Source organism: Chrysochloris asiatica, unplaced genomic scaffold (assembly GCF_000296735.1).
Source record: "Chrysochloris asiatica unplaced genomic scaffold, ChrAsi1.0 scaffold00003, whole genome shotgun sequence".
NCBI classification, from domain to species: domain Eukaryota; kingdom Metazoa; phylum Chordata; class Mammalia; order Afrosoricida; family Chrysochloridae; genus Chrysochloris; species Chrysochloris asiatica.
This window is the reverse complement of record NW_006408521.1, coordinates 22,066,198-22,091,175: the sequence shown is the minus strand read 5'-3', so window position 1 is coordinate 22,091,175 and position 24,978 is coordinate 22,066,198. Positions and strand designations below refer to the sequence as shown.

Sequence of the window (24,978 nt, the reverse complement as noted above, 5' to 3'; positions counted from 1 at the left end):
TAATGGGGCCCTTTGGTTCTTCCATATATGACTTCTTATCCCACTAGGCTGGCCTGGAGTCTCAAAGTTCCCAGAGAGCAACTTGGGACTGGACAGACTTGTGTGTTTGGGAGCTACACCCCAATTAAACTTCAGCCCCCCCCCAAATACAGAGACCATCACTGCCACCACATTCTAGTGGTCTAAGCAAGCCACAAGGTCAACCCAGACTCAAACGAGTGGAGAAAAAGACTCCACTGCTTCATGGGTTGAGCAGCAACGTCTTTGGTTTCACCTGTAATCTGCAAAGGTATATGGGTAAAGTACTAGGAGCCTGGTAGCTAAACACTCAGCTAGTAATTGTAAGGTTGGTAGTTCAAACCTACTCAGCAGCTCCACAGGAGAATGACCTAGTAACTTAACTAGATTGTAACCTAGAAAACTCTATGAGGCAGTTCTACATTGTCACACGGGGTTGCTGTGAGTGGAAATCTACTTGGTGATACCTAGCAACAATAACAATTTATTAAAATCATCTATCACAGCTACCCTCTCAACCCTGCTTTGGAGTTCAGAATGGTTTTGACAAATCTTCCTTGTAACAGATATATGCGTGGTCTTTTCTACATAGATGTCCAGAAAACTGCTTTTTTCAGGGGGGCTTCTATCAGCGAAGTCCTTTCTGCAGGACTTTCCTGGCATTTTGTCAAAAGTTTCCCCATGCCCTAACTCCATGCCATTATTCCTGGTCTCATGCCCCTGAAGCTGGCCTGCACATTACCTATTATTATTAACAGAGCGTAAAATAGCCTATAGGACGTTTGCTTATCTGGGGAGTGAATGCCATTCCTGCTGATGGGAAATCCAGTCTTCATACTCTCCTGTCTTTACGATTGGGCTGTCTCCTTCCAACTTTATTCTCTCTAGTTTATTACAGTTCTTCTCCCTTTCCCCCTTTGTTGGGCCCAGCTTGTGGGGAGCGGTGTCTTTGGAGGTTTTGTTGGGCAAGCATCCAGGAGATGAAGAGACAATTCTCTGGTACAGGAACGTCTTTGTTTGGAAAACTCAGAGCTGACAGTTTTATTCCCTAAGGCATCTGCCAAACCAGTTCTTAGTTTAGCAGAATGTCAATGCTAAGAGTTGTCCTACATTAAAAGGGTACCATTATTATGGTGGTTTATACAGGGGATGTCTCTTGTAGTAAACATCTTCCAGAAACTACTGCCTTCCTGGCAGCTCCAGGGCACAGTGGCTTAGGAAGTTCTAGCACCAAAGAACTGTCTGAGTGTGAGCTAGTGGTCCGGCTGTTTTGGCTTTTTAAGTCTCCAGTTTTCTTAACTCTATCATGTATCTAACATGCTCATTCTTGGGCAGTGGGAGACACTGGCTTGAAGGAGGAAGGTGCCTGGAGGTGGGCCGTAGGCCAAGCTGGGGCCCACTACTGGTTCGCCATTACTAGCTTTGTAATCTGGGCAAACTTGGTTTTCTTACCATTGGAGTGGGAACTATAATAATAACGTCACTGACTTCCTAGGGTGTTATGTGGATTAAATGCCGTAAGACAGGTCAAGTGCCCACATAGGTAGTCTGCCACATAGGATGGTCTCATGTCCTCACTGATTTCCAACTCAAAACTATAACATCACTCTTGCTTGAGTTTCCAACCTGTTGGTCCAAATCACCTAGACTAATCCTTCAGTGTAAAACAAGGCTCAGAAAGGGAAAGGGACTTGTCCAAGTTCTGGTGGCATAACTAGGTCTTGTATTGAAATCTCTAGCCCAGGGCTCATTCTACTATCTCATATTCTATGTATTCAGTTTATTTTCCATCTGATTGACCCCACCCCTACCCCCTTGAAAGCATGATTCCCCAAACTCTGATCCTCATTATTCACCAATTCGTCTGCCAGCGCTTACCAGCCACTGAGCCTCTCACTGGTCCAGGCTCTTCTTGGGGCCTCTCTAAGACTCATCCGCAAACAGTACTGCTCATTGCACAATTCCAGGGGGCACACTCATACCACAGTGTCTCTGAATGGTGCTCCCTGCAGTTGTGCAATGCGGATGCCCTGGGAACCTGTCGCCTCAGTACACATCCTAACGAAGCTCTTAGGCCATTGGGGTAGGGTGTATTTTCAAACTTGGTAGAATCATTGTTCCATTGGAGAATGAGTAGGCAGCCAGTGAAATGTAATGTTGAAATGCAAGCACAAGTGAGGGAAATCACTTCAGTCATGCCAGCCTGGGGAGAGGCAGGCCTGGGGGTAGCAATGCTGATGGGCAAGGAAACAAAGCTGTAATTCCCAGCACAGACAGCCTGACAGCCTTGATTTTTCTTCCTCCTTTTTTTCTTTCGCGTTTTCTCCCTGCAGAGGAGTTTTCCTAGACACCATCCTCCCCCGTCGTGATGAAAACGGCATCAGGCCAGCTATTGGCCAACGCATGAGACTCAGCCAGGGAGACATAGCACAAGCCAAGAAGCTGTACAAATGCCCAGGTAACTCCAGATTATGAGAATTCCTGTTACTACCCCAGCACCCCACAAATCCAATCAACTGCTATTTGCTAACATTTCCTCTCGGTGGGAAAATAGTTGGGGAAAACAGAAGAGAAATTGGCTGCTGCAATTTCTGGGGTGCTTCTGTTGGGAGTTGGTAGACAGTGTAGAAAGTCAGAATGGCAAAATATTTGCAGGGAGTGAAGTAATAGGTCTTGGAGCCCATGGTTTAATTTATAGGCATCTGTCAGAATTGTCTGGCAAAGCTCTGGTGTTCAGAAAAGGAAGAAGGCTTAGTGGGATAATAGTAAAAAGGGGGTCCAATGCAGGGTGGTCTTCATAAACACCTCTTCTTTCTCTGGAAACAGGGAATATATGTTTGGAGAAACAAGAACCAAGGGAGCTCAGGAAGGCAAAAAATGAGAGGAATGTTTTGGGGACTGTGGGAGTCATTGTCCCCAAAACTGGAAGGTGTAGGACGAGTGTTATAAATGAAGAGTTTCTATGGTCTTATGGTCTTGTGACTTTCATAGCCACTGAAGGTGCAGGACAGTGACCTGCCTTTGAAGAGTGGACAGTAGACTGGTGTTTCTGCCAGGTCAGAAGTCCATTCCTCTGGAATTTTCTCTTTACCCTCCATATCCTTGTCTTCAGCACCCTTACACCCACCACTGTCCTGGGAGTGAGGTCCTGTGGGCTCCTTTAAGCTGCTGAGTGTCAGCACAAAGCAATGGCTGCAGGAGTCACATGCTTACCACTGATGGGAGGGAATGCATTTCAGTGTCTTGGCCATGCAGTTCCATTACTGGTAGGTTCAATAATCTTTTTCCAACATGCAAACCAGACACATGATTTGATCGTGGGACAGAATAGGAGAAATGGAGCTATGTTAAAAAATCTGGACTGTTGCATTGTCTTACTAAGTAGGGTCACGGGACATGCAAAGGGCCATCTGAGACTTGTACCATCATGAGTCTCTAGGAAATATGTCCATCTCGTTATTAAACATCTGGGGGTATGCCAGGGCTGTGGTATGGGACACACGTATCATATAACCTTACTGAATTGAAAGAGAAAACCTAGGGCATTCCCTGAGAAATGTCATCCTATTTATTTATTTATGTATAATGTATATGTCGCTTGCTTTTCCCGAGGATCTGAGGCAGCTGGCAAACACCATGCAGCCACACAGTAATGTATCTGTTCTTGCAGAATGTGAATGATTACAGTAAAATAATTTCCATGGACCCCTTGGGGGGTGTTGGCTGCTGGGTGTAATCCTCATGATGCCTGGCAGTTGTTGGGTAACATGATATTGGAGCCCCAGTATCCAGGATTTCCAGATGGCCCGTCCTGAAGTTCCAGAAAACACAGCCCTTCAAGGAGTTTTAAGTAGTAACTGTAGGCGAGGGCAGTGGTCATGCAGAGGGTGAATTGCAGGGAGAAAATGATGCTGGGCTCCTGGGCCTTAGTGTGGTCTCATGCCACAAGGGCATTCACTTAGCAAGCCCATGTCTTTGTCTTTGAGGTCTGAACCCCTGAGGTCAGAGGAATTAATACAAAACTTGTAACTTCCAAGTACCCATAACCACCAACCAGTTGCCAATGAATCAGTTGACTCACGGCAGCACCCATGTATGTCAGAGTAGAGTTGTTCTCCATTGGATATTCAATGGCAGACTTTTCTTTGGGGGCACCTCTGGGTGGACTCAAACCATCAACCTTTTGATAGGTAGCTGGAGGTGCTACCCAGGGACTCCCCAAGTACACCCACTCCTCACTTAATCCACGTGGTTCTATTCCCAAAACCTGTCATGATGCAAAAATTGGCATATGTGAAAATGGAAGGCAACCATATCAGATTACAAAATAAAAGATGACCACGTCATAATATAATTGCCACATTACATCGTTATATAACTACCAAAAATCACATTATTACATAAATCACATTATTACACAATTCACATCATGCATAGCTGCCCAAGCCTGGAACATCATGGCCCAGCCAAGCTGACACATAACCATCACAGGCAGCGTGACTCTTGTCTAGCACCTTCCTTAGCATACATTGCTGCCAGATGCATATTGTAATGTGCAAAACAATAGAATCAAAGATTTTTTTACCATTGTCATAAATGCGAAATGTCAAATAATAAGATAGTCAATTAATGAGGAGTAGATACATTCATATTGGCACCTTTTTTAAGGACAAGTTACGGGAAATATTTTTCATATACATCAAGACTGGGTTTTACACTCATAACTTGGCTACACTCAAACATCCAATGATAGATGAGCCTACCAGTAAAACAACCCAGTTTTCCATGCCTTTTTTCTCTGTCTTTTTGACTATGTGGTAGACCTTTCAGTGGAAGATAGTAGAAAGAAGAGGCAAGACTCAAACTAAGAGCCTTTCCAAAGCGATTTTTAAAACTCTTTCAGCTTTACCTACTTATACTTTCATATTCTCTGCTACAGATATAATAGTGGTAATTAAGGAGCTCTGGTAGCGTAGCAGTTACGAATCGGGCTGCAAACCGCAAGGTCAGCAGTTCGAAACTACAGCTGTTCCACGGGAGAAAGAGGAGGCTTTCTGCTCCCGTAAAGATTTACAGCCTTGGAAACCCTGTACAGGGTCGCTATGAGTCAGAACCGACTCCATGACACATAACAACAACTTAATGGCAATTATGTAGTGCTCACTATGTGCCAAGCTCGTAGCTGACCCATTTCACCTAATGCAGATAATTTCAATAACCCTCCGATGTAGGTTTCTAGCCATTACATATAATTAGAAACTAAGGCCAGAAAGGCTGGGACATTTGTCCAGAGCCACACAGCCTGCTGGAGAGGTGAAATAGACACCCGGCTCCAGGTCACACTCAGGCCCAGAAAGTCTCAGAAAAACCCTGGACATGTTACTTTTTCGCGTCAGCCAGAAAAAAAAAAAAAGTAATTCTGCCTGGCGGGTTTCTTGCCTCCAGGATCTCAGGGCCTTGGCTTGTAAGGGCTGTGTTTGCTCACCTGCCACTGCACAGGAAGGTGCGGACGGACGCGGGAGCGTGTACGCAGGTCAGAATCACAGTGGTTGTTTTGCTTGTGCAGCGTGTGGAGAGACCTTGCAGAGCAGCACAGGGAACTTCTCCGCACCCGGTTTCCCAAATGGCTACCCTTCTTACTCCCACTGCGTCTGGAGGATATCTGTGACTCCAGGGGAAAAGGTATGTGTGAACCTCTCGGGGATAACCTAGTGTTCTTTGAATTGGGTCGAGGCTTGTGGCATTATTATTATTATTATTCACAATCACAACAGCTTTTATTTTATGAGCACCAATATGTGCTGTCTGCGGTGCTAAGTGTTTTATGTTATAATCATATTTGGGGAAAAAAAACACTTTTTATTGTGAATTGAGTGAAGGTTTACAGGGAAGATCATCGGTTTTATATTCGACAAATCATACATCTTAATTCTGCTGAATGATTGCAATCCCTTCCATGCAACAACAGTTATCTGGCTTCCTCCCCATGGTTCCTATTCCCATTCCACCCACTTACCCAACTTTATCCTTAGGAAAATGTTGCCCTTTTGATCGTGACTGACTGACCATCCCATGGTGAGCCTGCCTTACTTGTGTTGTTGTCTCCCTATTTATCTATCTACCGTGTGGCTGAAAATTGGACCATGAGGGTGAGTTCCTTTCCAGACTTAAAGTGTGGTTGAGGACCATAATCTCAGGTTCCTGCAGTGTCTTTCTGACCAGTAAGCCTCGTTTACTCTATCCAGGGTTTTCTAATGTGATCCCTTTCAGATCACTTGGTAGTAGAAGTCAGATACCATCTAGTTCTTCTGGTCTGAGAGACAATGCTAGATGTTTTACTTGGATTGTTTCCGAACTTCTCAACCGGTCTCACAAATGGAGGTCTTTATATTTACTACATGTTTAAATATTTGAAAGTTATAAGTCAAGTTAAAAGTCTATAAAATAAAGTCAACTCTATCTTTCTACCTTGATAAATACACCATCCTAATGGGAGCACTGGTGGTCCTGGACTGCTAACCACAAGGTCCGAAGTTCAAACTCACCAGCAGCTCTTTAGGAGAAAGATGAGGTTTTCTGCTCCAGTAATGATTTTGTTGTTGTTGTTAAGTGCCTTCGAGTCGGTTCCGACCCTTAGCGACCCTGTACAGGGTTTCCGAGGCTGTAAATCTTTACGGGAGCAGAAAGCCTCCTCTTTCTCCCTGGAGCAGCTGGTAGTTTCGAACTGCTGGCCTTAAGGTTCGCTGCCCGATTCGTAACCACTACGCTACAGCCTCACAAACCCTTGACATGGTCGCTATGAGTCAGAACTGACTCGACAGCACTTAACAACAACAAATGTTCTTGAAAAGAGTCATGGTGGCTCTGCAGGATAAACACTGGACTGCTAACAACAAAATTGGGGCTCAAACCTATCAGTGATTCTGCGGGGAAAAAGATGAGGCTGTTTACTTCTGCCACCCCTACATAGGGTCACTATGAATTGGGATTGATTCAGTGGCAGTGGGTGAATGTTCTGGAAAGGAGCTCTGGTGGTTAGAAACAACCAACAGTTTCATGGAAGAAACGACCTGGTGATCTGCTCCCTATAAATTGTTATTTTGTGCCAGGGATTTGATTAGGACCCATAACAACCCTATCGGACAGAACAGAATTGCCTCCCAGGCGTCCTAGGTTGTAATTTTTACAGAAGCAAACTGTGAAGTCTTTTTCCTGGCAGAGTGGCTGGTGGGATCGAACTGTCGACTTTTCGGTTAGTATTGGAGCACTTAAAGTTGTATCACCTCAGCTTAGGAAGCTCTATGGAGCAATTCTATTCTGTCATATAGGGTCGCTGTGAGTCCGAATGCTGCTCTGCAAGTGGAATATGGGGAGAAATAGTGCCCAACCCACAGCCAGACGCTCCTTCTCCCCCCACCCTGACTCCACCTCAGCCCCAGAGGTCTCGGCAGCACCCATGCACATCCTCCCTCACACCATGCATTCTGGTTCAGAGGAACACTCTTGGTGCCCGCTGGCAGTATAGACTCCCCTGGGGAGGAAGGATCTGGGGAAGAGGCCATTTCACACTTTGTGATCTGGCTCTGGGCTGTTTGGAATGTGGACTTAAGTGTGGTCCTCGCTATCTGGAATGTGGCCTACAGGGGGGTGCCAGGAGCTCGGGATGGGTATGTTCTTTTGGCCCTGCAGAGTCTATGAATCTCTAAAGTGGAGTCCAGGGCATAGACTCTTGCCTTTATCCAATTGTTGTGTTGCCTTTGATCCTATTGGATGATGCATAGTCTGGTATCCATTTTATGGATGAAGAATTTGAGACTCATTTTTAAGAAAATTGCCCAAATTCATAAAGCTAGTAGGATATAGAACTGGGACCTGGATTCAGGACTTCTAGACTCAAAAGACATAAAAGATGTCTTTCTTTTTAAATCTACATACAAATTCAAGTGTTCTTTGAGTGGTCCTAGCTTAAATTAAACTGTCTTTGAGAAAGGCTTTCTGTCCCCAGGTAAGGGGACTCGGCCTGTGTTCACATGGCCCTTCCTATCACAGTGTGTCTCACAGAATTGTGCCCCTGGGTTTACTTGACTGCTCTCCTGCTAAACCCAACACAATCTGTGGCACAAAGTTGTCATACAATAAGTGTTTGTTGAATGAATGTCTGAAAAGCCTACAGCTTGGGTAGGGATGATTGGAATTTTTTTTTTAAGCACTAGTAGTGAACCTTCAGGTATTCCAGATTTAGAAGTTCTTAATAAAAATGCCAATGTAAATGTCAAGTTAAGCATAATGGGCTACCTGGAAAGAAATATTGGCTAGATATCCTTGCGATCCTTTTCTATGGGCTGGGGACTGTTCTCAGCATACTTCACAGGTCATTTTATTTAATCCTCACAATGTCTTATGGCGGTGATATAATCGTGTTCATTTTACGTGTAAGGAGGTGGACTTGCCCAAATCTACTCAATTCGGCTGTTGCAGAGTTGGATTCAAGCAGTTTGAGTCTTCAGATCCAGGATGCTGACCCGTATCTTATATTATTTCGCAAGTGAGATGAGCCAGTAGATACTGAAGCATGCATTTACACATACACATACACACACCCTTCCTTTGACTCTAATTCTTTAAGACAGCGTGGTTGTCATTTTGAGCCTGAGAGACTTCAGACCTGTCTGATTGGATGGATGCTGTCCCTGTGGCTGCTGTGGACACTAAAGAGAGGGACGCAGGAAAGAGGAGGAATAAAAAGAAAGGGTCAGGCAATCCTCAAATTGCTGAACTGCCCTGCACAGGGGAGGCTATGTGATATCCTTGAACTGTATAAGATTCACCAAGCCTTAATTATTAGTGTTAACTGGGGGCACAGAGAATACGCATCATTGAAATTCCTGCACCAATTATTCCAATTTCTGCTTCACCCAGCTTTCCCCAGAGCTGCTGGTAATTAGCAACCCTGATTGATTCAAGCGGCACCTCTTGTTCATCACCTCTCCCCCTATGGTCTTCATGGTTCACTAGCATGCTTAAAACAATTAGCATGAATAATTATCCTGTTCATTCGGATCATGAATGTGTTACCAAGGATGCTCTAATAACATTTTCTTTCTATAATTTTTAAAGCAAAGGCTAAAGAATTATATTGCATTCAGCTGACAAGTCTTACTGAGCTCTTCAGATGGAATTTGTTTTTCATACCCTTCCCCCATAGCGCTTGATGGGGAGAGGTATGCAAAGGACATCGAGGGTACAGTCCCTGTCTTCAAGAGACTTAGAGTCTAGTTTTTTTCTTCTCCTCCACACCTAGGGAGTCTGATTGAATTGAAGGAGGGACATTAGCTGGGCACCATATTTTGTTCAAAGCTTCCAAGTGATTCTAATGTGCAAGCAGGGCTGAGAATCACTGATCTAGTGTGAAAGAAAAGAGTGACACACACACACTATACACATACACAAAGACACAGCAATCTAGAAAGGATGCTGAAGGTCTTTGAGACTGGGGTGGAGAGGAGGAACACAAAATATCTTACAGGGAAAAAATCTGTCAGAATGAATGCTGAGGAGATTTGAGGGCAAGACAGACAATCTTGCAAAGTAGAGATGGCACCAAGGTTTTGCAGCTGGGTGATAGGGTTGATGGTGTCTCCTACAGAAGGCAGTTGGAAGGGAGGTATTTTGTTTTGAGGTGCACATCCAGCTAGTGGGACATGGAGCGAACAGGGCCAGCCAGAGAGAGAGACCGGTAGTGAGACCATGGGCTCTTGTAGTGAAAACTCAGAAGGGGAGACAGAAGGGCCACAGAAGCCAGAGACTGAGGTCAAATAACAAATGCTTAGATTTGGCTGTACCAGCCTTGGCCCCTTTGACTTGCATCCCACCCAGCCTAAAAGTTTACTTAGAAAAAGAGGAACATTGACTGGGACTGTTTGAATATCAGGGACTATAAAGAAGTTTGTAGGAACATTCTGTTCTCTTTTTGTTGTGAATTGGGTGAAGATTTATAGAGCAAACCTGTTTTCCATTCAGTAATTCATGCACATTTTGTTTCATCTCATTGACTGCAATCCCCACAAACTTTGTTGACCTCCCCTCGTTGTTGATTACTTCCCCTTCACCCAAGGGAACGTCTAGTTAACATTTTTCTCTCCCTTCTCTCATCCCTGGTAAGCATCCAATAATATTCCTTTTAGTGTGAAACTCTCTTGACTTTTTATAACAGTGGTCTTATACAATGTTTGTCCTTTTGTGATCGACATATTTCACTCAGCATAATGTTCTCCAGGTTCATCCACATTGTGAAGTGTTTTGCAGATTCGTCATTTTTCTTTAATGTTGCGTAATATTCCAATGTGTGTATGTATCATAGTTTGTTTCTCTGCTGTTCCATTAATGAGCACTGGAAAAAAAAATCCATTTTTCCATGAACTTTTTGAAGGCCCAGTATGAAAGAAAGAGCCCCATGGAGGGGGAGAGAGTGAGATGAGGGAAAGAGAGGATCTGGCTGAGAGAAAGGTTTGCTTGGAGCTGGAAAAAGAAAGCCCAAGGGTTCAGGGGCTGGGGCAGAGCAAGGACCCTGGATAGCAAGATGGCAAGAAATGATATGTTAAGTATGTTGTTGTTGTTAGGGGCCATCGAGTCGGTACTGACCCATAGCGACCTTATGCACAGCAGAACGAAACACTGCCCGATCCTGGGCCAACCTCACAATTGTTTCTAAACCTGAACCCATCTTTCCACCACTGTGCCAATCCATCTTGTTGTGGGGGTCTTCCTCTTTTTCTCTGACCCTCCACCTTACCAAACATGAGATCCTTCTCCAGTGACTGGTCCTTCCTGACAATACGTCTGAAGTATGAGAGATGAAGTTTAGGCAGAGGGTAAATTTGGGATTGGGTCTGGACACTCCAGCATGGTGGAACCTGAGTGGAAAATGATGTGTGAGGAGAAAATCCTGACTGCTGCTCTGGGCAGTCTGCCAGGGGGGCCCCAAGCTGGTAGGGTTGCAGTGGGAGCAGGGTCAGGCCATTGGTGTCAACAGCTATTCTCCCAGGCCACCCAGCCCCTTCTGCTAAGTACTTAACCTAACTGAAACCTTTCTTCTCAGCTTGTCTGATCTCCCTGCCTGCCAGCCTTTGCTCAGTCTCCCTGCCCTTTCTGTTTCCTCATTCCTGTCACACACAGTGACCCACTCCAGCTCTGTAGTGTTGTTAGTAGCTACTCCCGAACTCCTGGTCAAAATGCTACCCAGTCCTGCGCCATACCCACAATCAGTTATGAATTGGACAGTGTGGTCCATGGGGTTTTCCTTGGCTGATTTCGGGAAATTGATCACCAAGCCTTTCTTCTTAGTCTTAGCTTTAGTCTGGAAGCGCTGCTGAAACCTGTTCAGCATAGTAGCATCCTACAAGCCTCCACTAACAGATGAGGGTGACTGCCCGGAGATGTACTGGGGAGGAATTGAACCTAGATTTCCCACGCGGAAGGTGAGATTCTGCCGCAGAACCATCATTGCCCCCGTGGGCCTACAGTATGTTCCCCAAACACCTCCTTCATTGTACTCACCCCTCTTTCTGAATTACTCTCTCTCACTGAGCTACCGCCCCCCCCTAGGCCACCAGTTTAGGGAGTTTTCTCCAGTACCGCCAGGCAGAATTTATTTATCCCTCCTTGGAGTTGCCAAAATTCTCTTTCTCACCATTTTTCCTTTTTAGCAGTTATACCATAGTGTTCTAATTAGACTGATGCATCCGCCTTTCCTGTTGTTCTCTGAGCTCCCTGCAGACACAAAACCTGTCTTATGGACCTTCCCATGTCAACTGGCCAGTGGACTGACACACTGCAGGTGGTCAGTAAATGGGGATGGAATGAATGAACGAATGAATGAGTGGATGAACAGTAGGAACACTACTTACTAGACGCCCAGCCTCAGAAGAGGACGGTCATGACTGGGAAGACATTGAGCATGGGGGCACTCAGCTGCACCCTGGACCCTTTGGAATGATTGATGATGTTATAAGATCTCTCTGTATCTCTGAACTTCATCAACTCCTTACCTCCTTGCAAATCTCAGTCTCCGTGCATCCCAGCCAGTCTTCTTAAATGCATCTTGCTTTCTGTAAACCATTTAGTAACTTCAAAAGCTCAAATGATTCCCCAGACAGAGCCAAAGGACCCATCCCCTTCTGTTCAGTCCCCATCCTGCTTAAGGTTTATTATTTAATGTCACGGAGCATCCTGTGAGTGTATTTTCAAGAGAACACTCTTACAACCATCTGACAACTCTGTATGCTAAAGGGTAACGTGAGAACGCCAAGGGTTCAAGAAGTGTCTTTCCAAACTCACTTTATGATCATTCTTTACAGATCATCCTAAACTTCACATCCATGGATTTGTTTAAAAGTCGCCTGTGTTGGTACGATTACGTGGAAGTCCGGGATGGTTATTGGAGAAAAGCCCCTCTCTTGGGTGAGTTGCTGTTAGAAAGCTTTAAGAAACATCCTGATGTTAATATTGGGGAAGGTCTACCCTGATGGCAGCTCAGGAAGCTCTCAAGAGTATGCGATATTGTAAAACGCTGAACACTCCATTTGGCCACACATGTTAAAAGCTTTTAAAACTGTGAATACCCTTTGACCCAACAATTCCTCTTCTTGGAATCTATCCTAGGGAACTAATTAAGGAAGTGTGCAAAGCTTTAGCGACAGCCGTGCTCACCGAAGCAGGACAAATTGAAAACAATTTAAATGTTCTACAGGGGTGAGCTGAATGCATTATGATGCGTCTTTCCAATGGAAAACGATTCGTCTATTAAAAATAAAGTTGGAAAAAAATTTTAGAGGTGGTTGTTGAGTCGATTCCTACTCACAGCGACCCTATGGACAGCAGAAGGAAACACTGCCTTCCTAATGTCTGTTTGAACCCACTGGGGCAGCCACTGTGCCAATCCATCTCATTAAGGGCCTTTCTCTTTTTCGCTAACATTCGACTTTACCAAGCATGTTAGAGGTGACTGGGTAGTAATACAAAAATGTGGTCATTGTTCATGGTTAAATGAACAGTATGGTACAAAGTGGGATCGATAATAGGATTCCATTTTGATGAAACATATTTATATGTACATTGTGTAGGCATTGCAAACTCAGATGCCTTCAGGGATAAAGCATACATGAATAAAATAGAGTTGATATAATATGATAAGAAATGGTGGAAATGTGGCAAACTATAGAGCAAATATCCTGTCACTTCCAGCAAAATTATTTAAAGCATTGTGCTGGCTAAATTTAACAGGAAGATACACATTTTGTGTTCCTAATATAATACACCATGAATAAAAATTAAAATGCACAGCAGTCATTGTAGGATGACAGGGTATGTTTCTTAGGAAGTTTTCTGCTGTTAGTTCCCGGTTTAGCTATATTTTCTACAATGAGCAAGTATTGGTTTGGAAAACACAGTGCATGAACTCATCATGAAAAGGTCATTGGGACCTGAGTGTAAGGGATGGGGAAGTGAGTGTAAAGAGAAAGGTTAGCTCACTCATGAATGTCCAAGGAAGATGAGCCCCAATGTCTTCGGGGTCCTGGGAGTCAACATTGGGACTCTTCCAGCCTAGGCAGTCATGGTTGAAAGTTTGCAAAGAGCCGCTAGAAGGGTCTTAGCTGAGAGTGGGTTGTCCTCATTCCTAGAGTGGTCTGTAGAATGGGGTCCCAGGTGGGACAAGGCTAAGCTCTCAGCAAGGGCTTTGTAAGAGGGCCAACCTGGAGGGTTCCACTCTCAAGTATTTTTGAGGGGGTTTCAAAAAGTTTGTGGAAAATGGAACTAAAAGATAATGGAGTTTTTCCAAGAACTTTTGGAATGTTGTAAGAATGAGATAGGTCAGAAGAGACTGGAACATGGGTCTGGCAGATACTGGAATTCTGTGTGGCCAAGGGTTACCAGCCAGGTTAGCTGCCCTTGAGAACAGTACATGAGACCCTTAATCCATGAGTTCAAATTCATGGAGGACCACGAGGAAGGCGCTCTTCAGACTTGGAGAGTACCTGGGGAAGGCTCTGAGTGGGGACGCTGATTGTCAACTTTAGGAGGAGTCATTCAGATGGTGAGCAGTCCAGCTAGGCAGGCAAACCAAGAAGGTAGCCTTGAGTGAATACTCTGCAAGACAATGACAGCGTGGAAGCTGTTGGCCCTGGGTCTCTGTTGTCTGTCTAATATGAGCAGCTAGCTAGCTAGCAGCTAGAGGGAGGCATGCTTTTCAGGAAGTGTTGATTGAGTGTAGCAAAGAAACCAAAATCATTGACTAAGTTGATTCTGACTCCCGGCAACCCTCTATTTGTCAGAGCAGAACTGTACTCATTGGCTGACTTTTCCGAAGTACATTGCTATGTCTTTCTTCCAAGGGACCACTGCTGGTGGTGGTGCTTATGTGCTGTGGGGTCAGTTCCGACTCACAGCGACCCTGCATTGGGTTTCTGAGATTGGAAATCTTTATGGGAGCAGAAAGCGTCATCTTTCTCCTGTGGAATGACTGGTAGTTTCAAACTGCTGTCCTTGAGGTTAGCAGCCCGACTCGTGACCACTATGCTACCAGAGTTCCTGTTAGCAGCCTCTGAGTGCATGGACTGTCTGCATCACCAGGGACTCCCAGCTGTATGACCAGTGGCAGAGGTTCCTGAGCCTGGCTGAACGCCAGAATCGCCTGCATGATTTCTATGAATGCAGATTCCTGGGAGACTACTGAATCAGAATTGCCAGGTGGGCCAGGGAATGATCCTATGTACCTCTAACAACCTGTGCCCGGGTACCTGTCTGGCCTTGAATTCGTAGGAAGTCCATTGAAAGGGTGCCCATCAACTGCTGAAGGTGGCCACCCCTCAGAGAGGAAGTAGGGAGATGAGGGTGGGAAGAGTCATGTCGGCTGTACATAACTCTGTATTCTTTGAATATTCCACAAGAATGCATTCAGGAATTATAATGAATAAAAAAGGAAATTAAAGTTGTTGTATATAAGGAGTTTCATGGAAACATTGGAATCCAAACCTGGTAGAGACCTTGTTGTTACCACGTGCCCAAGCCATTCAGACTTGTAGTGACCCCATGTGACAGGGTAGGACTTCTTCATAGAGATTTCCAGTCTGTGATCTTTATGGAAGCAAATTACCAAGTCTTTCTCCTATGGAGCCACTGGCTGGGTTAGAACCACTAACCTTTCAGTCGACAGCCAAGCGCTTAACCATTGTGTCACCTAATCCCACACCTTTGTGAGAAACCCAAACTACCAAAATGTGGAACAACTTCGTAAGGTCACACTGCCAGGTAGTGAGTGGGATCTGAGCAGAACACAAACCTCCTGGTGACCAAGTGAGGGGGTTGCTGAATGAGACTCTGAAGACCCTAACCCCCAAGGTTGTCAGAGAAAATACGTTGTCCAGGGTGTCTCTGAAATGAAAATTTAACTAGGCTTCCTATATTTTTGTTCATGAGATCTGGAAACCTTATATCCCCCACGGAATGTGATAGATTTACAATGCTCAGGAGGAGGAAGCTCTTGGTTATTGAAGTTCCCCAGAGAGGGCCAAGGCACGTTCCTGAGAATGGGCACAAGCTTAGACATTTCCAGGACATCGTTCCTTTCTCCTCAAACGGAAGCAAAATTTCTGTCACTACAGATCCTGGGGTCTTAGGTCACACTTTCAGTAATTAAAAGGTTGGGTTTGTACTGGTTATAGGTGTTGGTTTTAGTGGGGTGTTTTTGACTCATGCTTTGCACTTTTATCCTGTGTGTATGTGAGAGTGTGTATGTATGTGTGTGTTGAGTGTGCTGCAGCCAAGGCATGGCCCATTGCCTGTAACCGTCACTCTTCATTTGCAAGAGCTCTCCTTTGCCAACTATTTGGCCTGCTCTGATGTTTCCAAATGCAGTTGTTAGTGAACTTTTGTGTTTGGAGCAAGTGCATTGTGTGGATAGAGCTGGTCCCTGGGAGGGGTCAGTGCCATGAAATCTGCTGGGAGGAGGCAGGTCAATGCCCCTTTGGCAGGAGGCAGAGCGGATTAGGGCAGATTGTGAAAGTATGCATCGTGCTCTGAAAAACTGTGCATCGCATATTTTCCCAGGGCAGTGTGTGAAAATCCAGGCATAATGGACGCATAACTTTTTATGAATGAACCCTTTATGACTCCCCACGGAGCCCACTTGTAGTGGCCTCATCTGCATTTCCTCTTCTTGATATCCTTATTAAACTCCTCCTCTAAACCCAGGAACCAGATCGCAATTTAGGAATTTGACACCTCTTCTCCTGTGGAGTTTCTCTCCAACCTTAGAGGCTCCTTGGAAGGAGGCAGTTGGGGACCAGGGTTTTCACGTAACTCTGAGAGGGAAATGTACGTTGACTGAGAACATTTCATGGCTGGTTAAGGATTCCAAATTGGTTTTTCAGTTTCAGAGGTCACTTAGGATATTGCAGCTAGAGTGAGGAGGAAGGTGGCTTTGGAGAGAATTCATCCAATAAACTTAAACACTGTTCTGCACATTGGACTCCCATCCCTTAGTTCTGCCAGAGAAATTACTCCAACAATGCACTTTTGTATGCAGAACTGTCTTCTGGGCAATCTGTACCACCACAATGCTTACAAAAGCCCTTTTCCCCCCTTTCCCTGAAGTGGAGAGAGAAGTTCAGAAAGGCCAGACTGGCCAATCAGTGCTGCCTGGCCCCACTGCTGGGGGTCCCTGGGCAGGGGCAGCCACCCAAACGAGCAGAAATGATGTAGTGAGCTGGACAGCTGAGCCTGGCTTTTCTGTGGAGTTACTTTCTGCTTTGAGACTTTGATCTTCATTCCTATGTGTCTGTTTCCATACTGGGAAGTGGGAATGCAGTTTAAATTCCCAGAGAGCAGGTTTGATGTCTGTGTAATCAAAAGTGTATAATGAGCAGAATCTAAGTTCCTTTAGATGGTGGCGAAGGTGATAGTGAGGGAAATGATGTTACGTGCTGTCTAGTCGATTCCGACTCATAGTGACCCATATAGGGTATTTAAGGAGCAGCTGGTGACTTTAAACTACTGAACTTGTGGTTCAAACCGACCTTGCAATCGAGTGCTTATCCTACAGCGCTATACCAGGAGGTGATATTGATGATGAAAGTCAAGATCACAGACTTGTTATGTGCCGTTGAGTCAGTTCTGACTCATAGCCACCCTGTCTAGGATTTCCAAGGAGTGACTGGTGGGTTTGCCAGAGTTCAAATCCTGCTATCTCTTACAGCTTTTGTTGTTGCTGAGAATATACATAGTGGATGTGCACCAATTAGACAATTTCTTCATGTATAATTCAGTGACATTGATTCCATTCTTCAAGCGACATTGATTCTATTCTAACCCCCTCTTAGAGCTTTGAATTCTCTGATCCTTAGTTTTCTTATCTGTGAAATGGATTAATAATAGCCCCTAATTCAGAGAATCATGGGGATAATCCAAATACAGGTTTAGGATGGTGTCTGGCATGCAGTTGTTGTTGTATGCCCTCAAGTCAATTCCAACTCATAGTGACCCCACAGGCCAGAGTAGGGTTGTTATTGTTAAGTGCTGTAGAGTTGGTTCCAATCCATAGAGACCCTGCATAAGGTTTCCAAGGAGCAGCTGGTGAGCTTGAACCACCAACCTGGCAGTTCAAACAAACTTTAGGTTATAATCTTTACATGAGCAAACTGCCAGATCTTTTTTCCTGAGGACTTGTTGGAGGATTCCAGTGCCCAACCTTCTGGTTAGCAGCTAAGTCCTTAACCACTGAGCCACCAGGGTCCTTGATTTCGGATACTGTTGTTGTTGTTAAGTGCTGTCGAGTTGGTCCCGACCTATAGCAATCCTGTATAGAGTTTCCAAGGAGTGGCTGGTGATCTTGAACTGCCAATTTTGCAGTTCAAACTGACATTGCAGTCCAGCACATTAACCTACACACCAGGACTCCTATCTGGCATAGACGTACTCAATAAAAGTATTTTATGAAAAACATCATGGTAAAGATAAAAATGTCAAGATAGCAATGGGATGCAAAATGGAGGGGCCTAGTTAAAGGATAATCCGAGATGCTGGGATTGGAGGAAGACTCATTAACAACCTGTGATATGCAGATGATACAGCCTTGCTTGCTGAAATTGAAGAGGACTTAAAACATTTACTGATGAAGATCAGAGAGCACAGCCTTCAGTATGAATTACATCTCAATGTAAAGAAAACAAAAATCTTCACCACTGGACCAATAAACAACATTCTTATCAACGGAGAAAAGGTTGAAGTTGTTAAGGAGTTCATTCTTCTTGGATCAACTATCAACACTCGCGGAAACAGCAGTCAAAAGATCAGACGACATATTGCATTAGGCAGATCTGCTGCACAGGACCTTTTTAAAGTGTTGAAGAGCAAAGATGTCAGCTTGAGGACTCAGGTGTGCCTGACCCAAGTCATGGTATTTTCAATAACCTCATATGCTTGTGAAAGCTGGACAGTGAATAAGGAAGACGGAAGAAGAATTGATGCCTTTGAGTTATGGTGTTGGAGGAGAATATTGAAAGTGCCATGGGCTGCCAAAAGGACTAATAGATCCGTTTTGGAAGAAGTGCAACCAGAGTGCTCCTTAGAGGCCAAGATGGCCAAATTTCGTCACTCATACTTTGGACATATTGTCAGGAGGGACCAGTCACTGGAGAAGGATATCATGTTTGGTAAGATGGAGGGTCAGAGAAAAAGAGGAAAACTCCCAACGAGATGGATTGGCCAAGTGGCAGCATCGATGGACACATCAAGCGTGGCAACAGTAATGAGGTTGGCCTAGGATCAGGCAGTGTTTCGTTCTGCTGTGCATAAGGTCGCTATGGGTCGGTACCAACTTGATGGCACCTAACAACAACAACAGTTAAAGGATTAAGGAGCCCTGATAGCATAGTGGATTACTAGCAGGCGACTCTTAACAAGGTCAGTAGCTTAAATCTACCAGTCTCCCCGTTGGAGAAAAACGAGACTTTCTGCTCTTGTAAAGAAAGATAGACAGCCTCGGAAATCCTATACAGGGTTGTTCTGAGTCAGAATTGATTTAGAGGCATACAACATCACCACCCCCAGTTAAAGGATTACAGTCCTGTTATGGTGCTATAGGATAAGCAATGGACTGTTAATCACAAGGTTGGTAGTTCAAACCCACCAGCTGCATCTCAGAAACCCTATACAAGGTCGATATGAGTGGGAACCAACTCAATGGCACTTAACAACAACAAAGTTAAAACAAAGTATTACTAAGTGATTTTGGGAGCGCCATTGCTTAGAAATGCTTTGAAATATATTTTGCTCTGCTTTGCCTGGGTATGGAGCAGAGATGTGTTGGCCTCTGGCCCTGGGTGGGTGCTTCATCTCATCCTGTTAGGCGCTTAGGCTAGGCAGTGAGGCAGTGAAAGTCTCTCTCTCTCTTTTGGAAGCAGTTCCCAGTGCCTGAGACAGCTGGGGTTTTAAAAGGAAGCACTTGGACTTGAAACTTGGTCTAGGCTAGGAAGGCATTCCTTTTGTAAGCCGGTGTGTTGTTGTCTACCTGCTGTGTGGCAGATCCGCCTCCTCACTGGTAAGCAATACCTTCCTGTCTGTACATGTTTTCTAAGAACTGAGCTGACACTAATTGGCCATGCCAGAGGAGCCATTACTGAAAATTTATAGGCTTCTGATGGATTTTTCCTTGCCGAATTCTTGGCAGCAGTTTTGGCTCATCTTACTTAATTTTAAGCTCACCAAATCCAAAAGGCTGCAGGTGGCCAGAATCGGAAGGAAGCCGAAAGAGATTAACAGTCTCTAACCCACCTTTCCCCCTCAAAGAATGTGTGCCGCAGTTGGCCATTAATAAATGTCTGCGGTGTGTTTGTTTCTACCCCCACCCTGTCCCCAGCCCTCAATTTCTTAGAAGGACAAAACAGAGTTAGAGCTTCAAGTCACTGCTCCAGTGTGCTGGTCGTAAGTTAGTGCCCAGTAAACACCTGCTAACTGGATTTGTTTGTTTTCAAAATCTGGCTTTATTGAGACATAATTCATATGCCATGCAGCTGACTCATTTTAAAGGGTACAAGTCAATGGTTTTTATAGGGCTGTGCAAGTATTCTCATAATACATTTTAGAACATTTTCATCACCCAAGAAAGAAAAAAACTAGTACCAATTTTCCCCTAATGTAAAATGGATGTTTTCTTTTCTAAAAAATTTTGTGATAAAATACATGTAGCATAGCACTTGCCATTTTAGCCATTTTTATATATGCAATTCAGTGACATTGATTATATTTATAATGTTGGAGTGCCTTCTAAGAAAAATTTTCATCATTCAAAACCGAAACCTACTAAGATCAAATTCCACACCCACTGCCCTCGAGTGGATTCCACTTCACAGTGACCCCATAGGACAGAATAGAACGTCTCCCTAGGGTTCCAAGGCTGTAAATCTTTATGGAAGCAGATTACGTCATCTTTTTCCTCCAGAGCAGTTGGTGGGTTCAAACCCCCAACCTGTCAGTTATCAGCCTCATGCTTAGCCCACGGTGCCACCTGAGCTCAGGAACCTAGTACCCGTCAAATATAACTCCCCATTCCTTCTTTCCCCTAGAACCTGGTAACCTCTCTTCTCTATTTTCCCTCTCTGTGAACTTGCCTCTTTTAGTGATTTCATGTCAGTGACCAGATGCACTATTTGTCCTTTTGTGTCTGGCTTTTTTGTCTCTCATAATAATGTTTTCAAGGTTCATCCATGTCACATCATTTAATTTTGATGGAATCATATTCTACATTTCATTATCTGTTCATCTGTTATTTTACCTTTTGGTTCTTGTGAATATTGCTGTTATGAACATTATTCATAACAAGTGTCCAAGTCTTTGGGTAAGTCCCTGCTCTGAGTTGGTTTGGGTATGCAACAAGGAGCAGAATTGCTGGGTCCTGTGGTATTTGTATGTTTAGGTTTTTGAGTGTTAAATGGGTTTTTGAATGGTTCACACAATGGGTCTTTGTCAGAGGTATGGAATTCCAGTCCACAGAGATCCTGCCTTGTCTGTATTGTAAATTGATCAGTACAACTCAATCTATCTCCTACCCTGACCTCATCACTGTCCTTGCTCTGTGCTGCCATCATAATGTGGCATGAGGAATTACATGACCAGAGATTACCATATGCTTGTTGTGGCTTGGTGATGTCGAGTTGGTTCTGACCCATAGCAACCCTGTGAATGACAGAAAGAAACAACACCAGTCCTGTACCATCCTCACAATTGCTGCTACACTTGAGGCCATTGTTGCTGTCATAGTCCCAATCTATTTCATTAGGGAGCGCCCACTTCTTCGCTGTCCTTCCACTTTACCAAGCATGATGACCTACTCCAAGGACTGGTCCCTACTGATAACATGTCCAAAGTATGAGAGATGCAGTCTGGCTGTCTTGACTTGTAAGGCACATTCTGGCTGTACTTTTTCCAACCCAGATTTGTATGTTCTGTCAGCTCATGGTACCTCCAATGTCATGCACTAGGTAGGCGTTTTCTTCCTCATTTTGCCTCTGTAGGAGGTTCAGATTTTAGACCACGTAGCCAAGTGATTAAGAAATAATTTTTTTCCTTATAACAAAAGTTCAGATCTATTAAGATCCACATTCCATCAGGTTTGACTTAGTTTGTTTTCTTCCCTCTGGGTGGAGGTGTGGGCTGGGGAGGTTAACTTCATGCCAAAGCTTGGGGGTGAGGAAGTATCTGGTGTTGCTGAGGTGACCTCATCTCCATTGGTTTTGGTCCCCTTTCCATGTGTGTGGTTGTTGGTCCCCACCCAGGCCAGATTAGATTGGTGCCAAACCTAAACCTCCCTATAAGCTTGGTAGACACTCGATGATTTACAAATCCTCTAGGCTATAAGAAAGTCACTCTCGTGGCGTCTCTGGAGCCTGGAGTCACTTCGTTGCCATCGTGACTTGGCTTTGCCTGAAGAGTTCTGCATAGCTGTTGCATAGCCAAATGTCTTATCAAACCCTGAGGACTACTTCTATACTCCTTCCAGCTTGGGTCTGGGGAATCGCTAAGGTTGCCCCTAGAGTTGCACCTTCAGATCCTCAAATTTCTCTGGGATCTCTATCATTGCCTTTCAGCCCTTGGTCTCAGCTCAGGGTGAGACAGGCACAGGGTCTTTTTAGAGACACCATGGTGCCCTTTCTACGAACACTGCTTTTACACCCAAACCATTTCCTCTTGGTCTACAGTGATCCCCTTCTTGCCATCATCAAAGTCATCCTGACTTTCTTTTCACTTCCAGGTAGGTTTTGTGGAGATCAAGTCCCGGAGCCCCTCACCTCCACAGACAGCCGGCTGTGGGTGGAGTTCCGCAGAAGCAGCAACATCCTGGGCAAGGGTTTCTTCGCTTTGTATGAAGGTTTGTTCCCAATGAAAGGAGTCACCTGGTAGCTCCTGAGATGCCTCTGCCCTCCACGTGTGCTCTCCGTTCATCTCCACTGCATGCATGTATGGCACCTTGCCAGAGTCACGAGGGTTGGGCCAGGCCAGTTGAACACCACTATGAAGGGTGAGCCAAAGAATCCAGTGCACCCTTGTCCCCCATGTTCTGGAAGTAGAGAAGCCAGCCATGCTCATGGCAGGCCTCACAGATCTGCCCCCAAGTCCGCTGCCAGAACAGCATCCTCTGGAATCAGAACAAACATCTCACCTCTCTGAACCCCAGTTTCAGATGTGCAAAGAGGGCTATGGATGGCATCAAGGGGTTTCGAACAGGTTTCTCGAGGCCACCATGGGATCTGATTGAGCCTGGCTTTAGGCAGCTGCCACCAAGACAATCCATTTGTACTTAGTCTGTATAATAAATTGCTCTGGCTGGGCAACGCCTGCCCCAACACAAAGAAAACCACTAGAGAATGATGAGGCTTCTTCTAGCTTTACATTGTTATAATTTTGGAGAGGACAAGCTTTTGTTTTTGTAAAATAGTGTGTGTGTGTGTGTGCATGTGTGTATGCATTCTCTCTGTGTGTGTCTCTACCTTGGCTGCAGTGAGAATCACCTGGGAAGCTCTTACACATCACTACTGCTTGGAGCTTCCCCAGACCACTTGGACCCTAATTTCTAGGAATGTAGCCCTAGCTTTAATAGCTTGAAACATCTACTCGCTGGTCTGATACTCGGTGCAAGTAGAGAGCCGCTTTTCTCTATTTGTTAAGTGCCTTCAAGCCGGTTCCAACTTGTAGCAACTCTGTATAGGGTTTTCGAGGCTGGTTGAGTGCTTGTCCTATAGCGCCACATCAGGACTCTACCTGGTTATTTTCATTATACGAATAATTTCAGAGTTTAAAACAAATGAAATTGTGCCTTCAGGAAGGCATAATCTCTGGTGGATGGAAATAAAAATGTTGGCAAGTGGAGCCACCTAGTGGTAGTAAGTGGCCACCCAATTTCTTTCTTAATATCTGAGCAGCGATGCCCCTTCCTCTTGTGCCCTTTCTAAAGCCACGTGTGGGGGAGACATTAACAAAGATGCTGGTCAGATTCAATCTCCCAACTACCCAGATGACTACAGACCTTCCAAGGAATGTGTCTGGAGGATCACTGTCTCGGAGGGGTTTCACGTAGGGCTTACCTTCCAAGCTTTTGAGGTGAGTACTGCTCAAATTATCTTTTCAAGGAATGAAGTCAGTGCCTGCTTTAGTGGGACACTCTTTGTTCTGCAAAGATGGTTTAAAGACGGGAAACTAAGAGACCATTTTAAGTCCCTGGTAAATTGCTTCTGAACATCTGGGATTGAAACCCTTTCAGGCATTGAAATTGAGTCCAACTCCTTCCCGAAGGCGGCTGGAGTAGTTGAGGGATGGGGAGAGGGGAAGGTGATAGAAGTGGCGAGTCTATGACTGGATCCAAGAAGGTGCTGTGGAATTATTCTTTCCTGTTTATCATCTCTCATTAGTGGTTTAGTGGTAGAATGCTGACCTTCCACATGGGAGACCCGTGTGCAGTTCCTGGTCAATGCACATTATGCGAAGCCTCCACTCATCTGACAGTGGAGGCTTGCATGTTTCTAGGATGGTGAACAGGTTTTTATGGAATGTCCAAACTAAGACTAGGAAGAAATGCCTGGTGATCTATGTCTGGAGATCAGCTGTGGGTCACAACAGTATGATCTTGTACATGGGATTGCCATGAGTCAGGGACCAGTTCAATGGCTGCCAGCAACAAGTCTCTCCTTTACTTGATTCATCCATGACATCTATAAGTAGACAAAGCTTGGAGAAACCCAGAACACACCTGGGTCCTTCTGCCTCTCTTAGATTTTTGAGAGAGACACAGGTTTCCTCTGTAAATCAGAAGCCATCAGCTCCTAGTCATGTGGAGTCATCCCTGTGCCTTTGTTTCTGTGTGTAGATTGAAAGGCATGACAACTGTGCATATGACTACCTAGAAATCCGCGATGGCCCCACAGAAGAGAGCACCCTGATTGGCCACTTCTGTGGCTACGAGAAACCGGAGGACGTGAAATCGAGCTCCAACAGAATGTGGATGAAGTTTGTGTCTGATGGCTCTATCAATAAAGCAGGCTTTGCTGCCAATTTTTTCAAGGGTATGAATTAGCATTTCATTTCCACTTATAGTCGCAGTAAGAGGTATTGCCCTTCTGGCTTAAGAATCACAAAACACATGTGGAACCTTAGCATCAAACAGCTCTTCCCACAGGCCCTCTTTTAGAGGTGTCCTTAGAGCCTCCAGCAGAGGCCATTACTGATGGCTTAGCCCTGACTTATACACGGCAGAAGGTTCTGCCACTGAACTTGGAAATTAGACTTAATATGTTTGCAAGGTAAAACAACACTATAGTGGAACTTGTTGTTGTTAAGTGCTGTTGAGTAGGTTCCAACCTATAGTACCCTGTTTAGGGTTTCTGAGTAGCGGCAGGTGAGCTTGAACTGCCGACG

The 24,978-nt window shown here is 44.8% G+C and overlaps 1 protein-coding gene across 1 annotated transcript in view; it reads left to right on the top strand.

The window, feature by feature from the left end:
• TLL2 (tolloid-like 2) overlaps positions 1–24,978 on the top strand; it is a 192,905-nt gene that overhangs the window by 144,043 nt on the left and 23,884 nt on the right. Inside the window, exons 8-13 of the mRNA XM_006831190.1 lie at positions 2,352–2,476; positions 5,585–5,700; positions 12,375–12,477; positions 22,322–22,438; positions 23,522–23,667; positions 24,431–24,626. Of these exons, the coding sequence (XP_006831253.1) occupies positions 2,352–2,476; positions 5,585–5,700; positions 12,375–12,477; positions 22,322–22,438; positions 23,522–23,667; positions 24,431–24,626 (803 nt within the window). The remainder of the gene's footprint in view (positions 1–2,351; positions 2,477–5,584; positions 5,701–12,374; positions 12,478–22,321; positions 22,439–23,521; positions 23,668–24,430; positions 24,627–24,978) is intronic.